The sequence below is a fragment of the Pithys albifrons genome, chromosome 14 (genome assembly GCF_047495875.1).
Source record: "Pithys albifrons albifrons isolate INPA30051 chromosome 14, PitAlb_v1, whole genome shotgun sequence".
NCBI lineage: Eukaryota > Metazoa > Chordata > Aves > Passeriformes > Thamnophilidae > Pithys > Pithys albifrons.
The window spans coordinates 20,281,057-20,290,418 of NC_092471.1; the positions used below are offsets into that span (position 1 = coordinate 20,281,057).

The following is a 9,362-nucleotide window of genomic DNA, read 5'->3' on the forward strand; positions in this document are numbered from 1 at the left end:
TCATCAATTGCCTGAGGCATCAGGAGAGCCACACACACACTGTCATCCCCCCACAGTGCCAAGCCCTGGCAGTGCCAAGCCCTGGGTGCCCTGCTGGCTCTCCCAGAGGCCGGGGTGGGTGTCTGAGGGGCCGGGCTGTGGTGTGTGACCTGTGCCATTTCCCTGCAGGAGAGAAGCCCTACAAGTGCACGTGGGAAGGCTGCGACTGGCGCTTCGCCCGCTCGGACGAGCTGACGCGGCACTACCGGAAGCACACGGGCGCCAAGCCCTTCAAGTGCCCCGCCTGCGGCCGCTGCTTCTCCCGCTCCGACCACCTGGCCCTGCACATGAAGCGGCACCAGAACTAGAGCCTCCCACCTCCACACCTCTCCAAGAGCAGCTGGAACTCTTCTCTCCTCTGAGGGGGCCCTCCCCTCTGGTTGTACATAGGAACAAACCCACGCTGTGATCAACTGGAAGGACAGGACAGGGCTGGGACCAGGGTGAGCCCCCTGCCAGCCCCCGCCCCGACTCCTTCTGGTTTTAAAAGAAATTCAATACCCAACCAACTCATCCAAGACGAGTTCTAATTACAGACTGATCTCCTGACGAGGCTCCCAGTGGCACTGGGGCGACAGACCTTGGATTCCAAAGGGCTTTCTTCCAGCACAGCTGCTATTTATTTGTCACTCAGGAGCAACTGTCCTTCGTGTCTCAAGTTCTTTGGGATGTTTTTTCAACCCTTCCAGGATGGTCCCTTTGGTGAGGCCCAGGAGGGATGTGATGGATCGGCAGCTTGGCTGTGCTTGGACCAAGGCCTCTCTTGGACCCTCTTGGACTGATCCATGGCATAGCCATGGATGTGACACCTTGTCCCATGGTGTGACCATGGATGTGACACTTTGTCCCATTGTGTGACCATGGGTGTGACACCTTGTCCCATGGTGCAACCATGGATGTGACAGCTTGTCCCATGGCATGTCCATCAATGTGGCACCTTGCCCCATGGTGTGACCATGGATGTGACACCTTGCCCCATGGTGTGACCATGGATGTGACAGCTTGTCCCATGGCATGTCCATCAATGTGGCACCTTGCCCCATGGTGTGACCATGGATGTGACACCTTGCCCCGTGGTGTGACCATGGATGTGACAACTTGTCCCATGGCATGTCCATCAATGTGACACCTTGCCCCATGGTGTGACCATAGATGTGGCACCTTGCCCCATGGTGTGACCATGGGTGTGACAGCTTGTCCCATGGCATGCCCATGGATGTGACACCTTGCCCCATGGTGTGACCATAGATGTGGCACCTTGCCCCATGGTGTGACCATGGATGTGACAGCTTGTCCCACGGCATGCCCATCAGTGTGGCACCTTGCCCCATGGCATGACCATGGATGTGACACCTTGCCCCGTGGTGTGACCATGGGTGTGACAGCTTGTCCCATGCCATGCCTGTCAATGTGGCACCTTGTCGCAAGGCATGGCCATGGATGTGGCACCTCGTCCCATGGTGTGACCATGGGTGTGACAGCTTGTCCCACGGCATGCCCATCAGTGTGGCACCTTGCCCCATGGTGTGACCATGGATGTGGCACCTCTGCCATGTGAGACAGGAGCACGTGCCCAGGGCTGTTTGGGTTGACAATCCCAGTCTCTGTGGGGGCGTAGAAGAAAAGACTTGTGACATACTCACCTGATGTGCCTCCAAGCAAGGGACAGCACAAAAGCAGGTGACCAAAGCATCACTCGTGTCCCGTTGAGCCCAGCCATGGCCTCCTGGCAGGGACTCACTCAGGACTGCAAATACCTGTCCTGCTCAGCCAGGATTTTTTGCTTGTGTCCTTAGCATTTCTGCTTCCAAGATGAATTTTGACTTCAGGTGTCTCTGGGAGGACCAGCATGGGTTTGAAGCCACCCAGGGGACTTCAGTAAAGCCACTGATGAAGGTCTGGTTTCCCTAGAAGACACCAGTGGTGCCTTTCTCCAAAACCTGCACACAAGGATGCTGTGATCACCAATCACACCAGCCCTGTGCTTTGGCATTTCATCATATTCAGATGGGAAAAAAAATAGAAAAAAAGCACCCTTGAAACAAATTCCAATAAATCCTCCTGTTCAGATTGTGATCACATTACCTACCTCACAGGTTCACCACCTTGGGCTCCGTGAGCATCTTTGCCTTATGTGCCCTGACATGTGGGGCACATCACCCGTTCTCCAAAGCCTACCAGGGGTTAAATTTGGGCAGAACAAGAGCCAGGCCATGCCAGATTCAGCTGCAGCTGTGCAGGTCATAAATAAATCAAGAACAAATAATGGGCCCAGTGTGTCCAACTGCATATTGATTTCCCCCACACCTTCCTCCTCTTTCGTTTTTCCTCGAACAAATTCAGGTGTCACATGGACTGATGTGTGTCTGCAGATGGAATGAGAGGCCACACTGACCTGTGGCATCTTTGGGTGGTGGAAATTTGGAGGCCACTCCTCCCTGCTGTTGTCAAACTGCACAGGAGCCACAACCCGCCCCTGGATTCCTGGTCATGCTTTTCCTTGGATAAATCAAGGTGATTCCACTGGTGGCACATGTGGCTGGTCTGGTGTGACAGGAGAGGAGGGCAGGAAGGATTTGGGGGGTCCATGGTGTGGTGTAGGCTTTGGGATGGATGATGTGCCTGGGGCTGATGGCTCAGGGCTGTGGTGAGCCCTTCATGTGGCTCTTCCACAAGGAGCCTCCATGCCCTCAGGGCGAGTGGGAATGCCAGGCCATGGAATTGCTGGAGGTGGCACTGGTGGCTTTCCCAGAGGTGCTTGGGAAGGGTTTTCCAGCCCCAGTGCCAGGGCCTGTGCCTGACTGGAGGGTCTGACACCAGCAGTGCTCAGGTGAAGGTTGGAGAGCCTGGCTCACCTCAGCTCTGTTGGGCCTTCTCCCAGCTCTTCCATTGTCTGTTGTCACAGCTCGATGGGGCAAAGGGGCTCCTTTGTCCTGTCCCTTGTTGGCTGAGGGGTCTGGCTCCTCTCCAGGGCACAGAGCAGGACCTTGCCAGTGCCACCACTGTGACCTGGGCTCCTTCTCGTGACCTGAGCTCACCTGGCAGTGCCACCCCCCCAAACCAAGGTCAAACCACAGGGAACAGTTTGACCTCCTGCTGGTGCCTGCAGAGCCCCAGGGAAGGTCTCCGATGATGGAAGAGCCCCTTGGGGAGCAGTGGTGGGGCCGGCAGTGGGATGAGCTCATCCCAAAGGAATTTCAGCACAGTGTGGAGATGCCTCAGCCAGTCCCCACCTGTGTCTCCAGGAAGCTCAGGTTGGCTCAGTGGGGCTGGTGGGGACCCAGCATGGCCATGCTGGGACCTGCTGGGCTCCACCCCCTCCACCCTCCCGGGTGAGCCCTGGCCTGGGCAGCCTGTGTCCCCATGTCCCCCAGGAGCTCCCATGGCTGCAATCCCAACCTCCACACTCCAGGATGGCTTTTTGGTGCATCTGTTGTGGTTGAACCTCTTCAAGTCATGAGCCAAATAAGGACAGGGTCCCCTGGCCATCATGTGCCACCAAGCTGATGGTGGGGTCACCCCTACCCCTGGCCCTCAGAGGGGTCTCTTTGTCCCCCCTCTGCCTTTTGGAGAAGGAAACCTCTGCTGCCCCCTGGATTTCCATCTCCCCCTCCCCTGTGATTCTCCTGGGACCCAAACCCAGTTTGCTAAAAACCACTACAAAGCCAAACCCACCAACAGGCAGCTTGAAATCTGAGGGGAATTTGAAAAATCATTTTTCTGATAATCTTGTTGTTTTCTTTACTACAGAAAAAAAATGCATCTGCTTGAACTCCCCCAGACTGTGTGTGTATATATATAAATATATATATTTTTTTTAATTTGAGGGAGGGGCAGAGGAAGGGGTGTCTTCACCCCCCAGCCCAGCCCAGCCCCACTGCTCTGTATGCAAACTGCTGACATGCAAATGCTTGACTATGCAAAGACAAAGCTTTTTTTTAAAAAAAAAAAAAGGAGGAAAACCACAGCAAGCCTTGGCTTTTATTTCTCTATTTTTATATGGACAGAAGTGACCAGCTTTAGGTTTGCTTTTCATGGCAGCTCTCAGTGGCCGACGGCTGGTTCTGGGGAGAGAGCCGGGAACTGGGGAGCGATGCTGGTGGAGCTGGGGTGGCCTCAGCCTCCACCCCCTGTGCCCCGGGCCACGGAGGGGACAGGGACTTTGGAAAGGCTTTGCGAGGAGCTGATCAAAGGCCGGGAGGTGGGGCCTGGTCTCTGTATGATAACGAGGAGAAAATCGCTGTAAATAGGCCAAAAGCTCAGTGTGGTTCGTGGGGCTGCTGTGGGTTTGGGGGGATCCTTTTCTGTGCGAGATGAACACGATGTGAAAAGAACTGGGACCTGGAAAACTTGGCTGGAAGATTCATTTAGCTGGTGATGCTGTGTTTGTTACAGAACTCCCCTCCCAGACTCCCCTGTGGCTATTAATCCAGCTCTTATTTTGTAATAAAATTTTATCACGTGGAGACGTTGTCTGGCTTCTGTTCCCTCCATGGCCAAGGCTCCCTTTGCCTTTACCCCCTGCTTTTACAGGCTTCAGGAAAAGGGGGAAAAGCTTTTTTATTGGGAAAAGGGGTCTCTGGGCAGGGGATGATCCATGGTGGGAGAATCCATGGTGGGAGGATCCATGGTGGGAGGATCCAGTGAGAGGATCCATGGTGGGAGGATCCATGGTGGGAGGATCCAGTGAGAGGATCCATGGTGGGAGGATCCATGGCGGGAGAATCCATGGTGGGAGGATCCATGGTGGGAGGATCCATGGTGGGAGGATCCACGGTGGGAGGATCCAGGGTGGGAGGATCCATGGCAGGAGGATCCATGGTGGGAGGATCCATGGTGGGAAAATCCATAGTGGGAGGATCCATGGCAAGAGGATCCATGGTGAGAGGATCCATGGTGGGAGGATCCATGGTGAGAGGATCCATGGTGAGAGGATCCATACTGGGAGGATCCATGGTGAGAGGATCCATACTGGGAGGATCCATGGTGAGAGGATCCATGGTGAGAGGATCCATGGTGGGAGGATCCATGGCGGGAGGATCCATGGTGAGAGGATCCATGGTGGGAGGATCCATGGTGAGAGGATCCATGGTGAGAGGATCCATGGTGGGAGGATCCATGGTGGGAGAATCCAGTGAGAGGATCCATGGTGGGAGGATCCATGGCGGGAGGATCCATGGTGGGAAAATCCATGGTGGGAGGATCCATGGTGGGAGGATCCATGGTGGGAGGATCCATGGTGAGAGGATCCATGGTGGGAGGATCCATGGTGGAAGAATCCATGATGGGAGGATCCATGGTGGGAGGATTCATGGTGGGAGGATCCAGTGAGAGGATCCATGGTGGGAGCATCCATGGTGAGAGGATCCATGGTGGGAGGATCCATGGTGGGAGAATCCATGGTGGGAGGATCCATGGTGGGAGGATCCATGGTGGGAGAATCCATGGTGGGAGGATCCATGATGGGAGGATCCATGGTGGGAGGATCCAGTGAGAGGATCCATGGTGGGAGGATCCATGGTGAGAGGATCCACAGTGAGAGGATCCATGGTGAGAGGATCCATAGTGAGAGGATCCATGGCAAGAGGATCCATGGTGAGAGGATCCATGGTGAGAGGATCCATGGTGGGAGGATCCATGGTGGGAGGATCCATGGCAGGAGGATCCATGGTGAGAGGATCCATGGTGGGAGGATCCATGGCAGGAGGATCCATGGTGAGAGGATCCATGGTGGGAGGATCCATGCTGAGAGGATCCATGGTGAGAGGATCCATGGTGAGAGGATCCACAGTGAGAGGATCCATGGTGAGAGGATCCATAGTGAGAGGATCCATGGCAAGAGGATCCATGGTGAGAGGATCCATGGTGAGAGGATCCATAGTGAGAGGATCCATGGTGGGAGGATCCATGGCAGGAGGATCCATGGTGAGAGGATCCATGGAGGGAGGATCCTAGGCGAGAGGATGCATAGTGGGAGGATCCATGGTGGGAGGATCCATAGTGAGAGGATCCATGGTGGGAGGATCCATGGTGGGAGGATCCATGGCAAGAGGATCCATGGTGGGAGGATCCATAGTGAGAGGATCCATGGTGGGAGGATCCATGGTGGGAGGATCCATGGTGGGAGGATCCATGGCAAGAGGATCCATGGTGGGAGGATCCATGGTGGGAGGATCCATGGTGGGAGGATCCATGGTGAGAGGATCCACAGTGAGAGGATCCATGGTGAGAGGATCCATGGAGGGAGGATCCTAGGCGAGAGGATGCATAGTGGGAGGATCCATGGTGGGAGGATCCATAGTGAGAGGATCCATGGCAAGAGGATCCATGGTGAGAGGATCCATGGTGGGAGGATCCATGGCAGGAGGATGAGGATCCATGGTGAGAGGATCCATGGTGGGAGAATCCATGGCAGGAGGATCCATGGTGGGAGCTTGGAGCCCTGACCCAAGCTGTCACAATGCCATGTGAAGGCAAAGGAGCGGCACAACAATTATTTTCAATCCCCTCCACCTCTACTTCGTGCTCCCATTTTTTGCTGTGTGAAGGGAAAAGGGTACCCAGAGAGCTGGGAGATCACGGGGAGACAGAGCAGAGCCAGGCAGGGGGAAGAGAGGCAAGACAGGAGGACATGAAGAAGTGTTGGGTTGGTGTCAGAAATCCCTCCGGGTGAACTTCTGTGTGTGTATAAACACACCTTTGTTCATTGCAAACAGCCCCTGAGGGCTGGGGAGCTCATGCCTTCAGCATGGACACACCCAATCACCACCCCAAACCCCCAACCACGCCTTGTCCTTGGATCTCCACACACGGGCTGAACCAAACAGCTCCTTCTCAGCCGTTCCTGGCAGGATCCCACCTGCCTTCTCCAGCATCTCCTTTGTCGCTGCTTCCCACAGTTGCTCCCAGCCCAGCTACACTTGCAGGCTCATGTTAAACCAACAATTCCCCAAAGCTTCCCAAAGGTCTTGTGTTTTGGCTGCGTTTTTTTGTGAAGAAAATCCTCTTTCCCAACTGATTAAGTTCCTTCAGCTTGAAGTTGCAGTGCCCAGACGAGTTGTGTTACATCAAATCACAGAATCCTTTGGGCTGGAAGAGCCTTCCAAGGTCAGAGTCCAACTCTTCCCCCCAACACTAACCCATGTCCCCAAGTGCCACATGTCAAACACAGGGGAACCAGAGCATGTAGATATGAGGACTTTTTGTGGGATCCCCTCCACAAAACAGAGGAAGAAGTTTGTTGCAATGAGGGTGGGCAGGCCCTCAGGCTGCCCAGAGAAGCTGTGGCTGCCCCATCCCTGGAATTGTCCAAGGCCAGGTTGGAGCAGCCTGACCTGGTGGAAGGTGTCCCTGCCCATGGCAGGGGGGTGGAACTGGATGATGATCTTTAAGGTTCCTGTGATGTGATTCCATGATACAACACGCCTTGTTTGAAGCCATCCTCTGCTCTGCAAGTATGGAAACTCTGATTTTTGGTGTATGATCTCACTCTGCCTGGTGGGGAAGGAGCCAGGACTCTGTTCATCTTTGCTCAACACATTCCCATGGAAGGAGCCATCATGTGCCCAAACTCCTGAACATCTCCATGACCCCTGAACATCTCCATGACCCCTGAACATCTCCATGACCCCTGTCCTGTCCTTCAGCACAGGCTGTGCTCTGGACTTTGCTCTGGCTCCACAGCCAAGCTGTTCCTGGTGAGGTCACCAAGGCAGGGAATAACTGGGAAGCTCTGCCACGTGCCAGGGAAGTGTAGAGAGTGGCTGAGTGCACAGGAAACCCAAGTGTCCTTCCTCAACGGAGCTGCAGGGGGGAAAACCCCACAGAGGGCATCAGAGGGAGAGATGTAGGACCTGGTCAAGGTTCCTCTGGGCCAACTCCTCCCTGAAACACCAAGGAGGTGGCTGTTAAAAAAAAGCCCTTTGGACAGTGGCAAACCTGGGATGGAGCTCCAAGCAGAGAGGGAGGTTCAGGCTCATCCCCAGTGGATCCTCAGCAGAGCAGGACCCCATCCTGCTGAAAGCCCCTCACCCTGCAGATCCCCCTCATCCTCCCTGTGACTTTCACTGCCTGCAGAGTCCCCCCACCCCAGCACCAGCACCAGCACCGTCCTCACCTTGTTTGTGCTGCCACGATGAAGCAACAGCTGTAAAACCTGCTTAGATCTCATTGCCCACCCCCGGGGCTGTTAAAGCTGCAGGAATGCCAGCAGGAATGCCAGGCTCGGGCTGGTCAAGGACAGAGAGGGAAGGAGGAGGCAGAGGGGGAAGCCTGAAGGAGGGGGTTCTGCCACACGGTCTCACATGGCACTGCCAAGAGGTGCAAGTGCCACCTGGAGAGTCCGCTCAGCTTTTCCCTTGGCATCCAGAAGGAAGTGATGCTGATGCCACCATGCCATGTCTAGGACCCAGAAAGCACTGGGACCCACCGTGGCAGGAGAGGCTGGTGGGCTGGGAAGGATCACAGAATCACAGAATCACAGAATGGATCGGGTTGGAAAAGACCTCCGAGATCATCAAGTCCAACCCTTGATCCATCCCTACTGTGATCACCAGCCCAGGGCACAGAGTGCCCTGGGCTGGTGATCACAGTGGGGTTGGATCAAGATGTGGTGGATTCTCACTCAGTGCCACATCCATAGAATCACAGAATGGATTGGAAGAGACCTCTGAGATCATCGAGTCCAACCCTTGGTCCAACTCCAGTCCCTTTACCAGATCATGGCACTCAGTGCCACGGCCAAGCTCAGCTGAAAAACCTCCAGGGATGGGGAATCCACCCCCTCTCTGGGCAGCCCATTCCAATGCCTGAGCACTCTCTCTGCAAAGAATTTATTTCTGATCTCCAACCTAAACCTCCCCTGGCAGACTTAAGGCCATGTCCTCTTGTCTTACTGACAGTTGTATGGGAGAAGAGACCAACCCCCACCTGGCTACAACCTCCTGTCAGGGAGTTGTAGAAAGTGATGAGCTCTGCCCTGAGCCTCCTCTTCTCCAGGCTGAACACCCCCAGCTCCCTCAGTCTCTTCTCACAGGGCTTGTGCTCCAGTCCCCTCACCAGCATTATCACAGAATCACAGAATGGATTGGGTTGGAAAAGACCTCCAAGATCAAGTCCAACCCTTGGTCCAACTCCAGTCCCTTTACCAGATCATGGCACTCAGTGCCACGGCCAAGCTCAGCTGAAAAACCTCCAGGTATGGGGAATCCACCCCCTCTCTGGGCAGCCCATTCCAATCCCTGAGCACTCTCTCTGCAAAGAATTTCTTTCTGCTCTCCAACTTCAATTTCCCCTGGCAGAGCTTGAGCCCATCGTGCCCCCTT

The 9,362-nt window shown here is 55.0% G+C and overlaps 1 protein-coding gene across 1 annotated transcript in view; it reads left to right on the plus strand.

Annotated features, from left to right (window-relative positions):
- The window catches only part of LOC139678639 (Krueppel-like factor 5), a 33,903-nt gene extending 29,398 nt beyond the window's left edge, over nt 1–4,505 (plus strand). Inside the window, exon 5 of the mRNA XM_071569619.1 lies at nt 169–4,505. Within this exon, the coding sequence (XP_071425720.1) occupies nt 169–347 (179 nt within the window). The 3' untranslated portion in view covers nt 348–4,505. The remainder of the gene's footprint in view (nt 1–168) is intronic.
- The last annotated feature ends 4,857 nt before the right edge of the window (nt 4,506–9,362 follow it).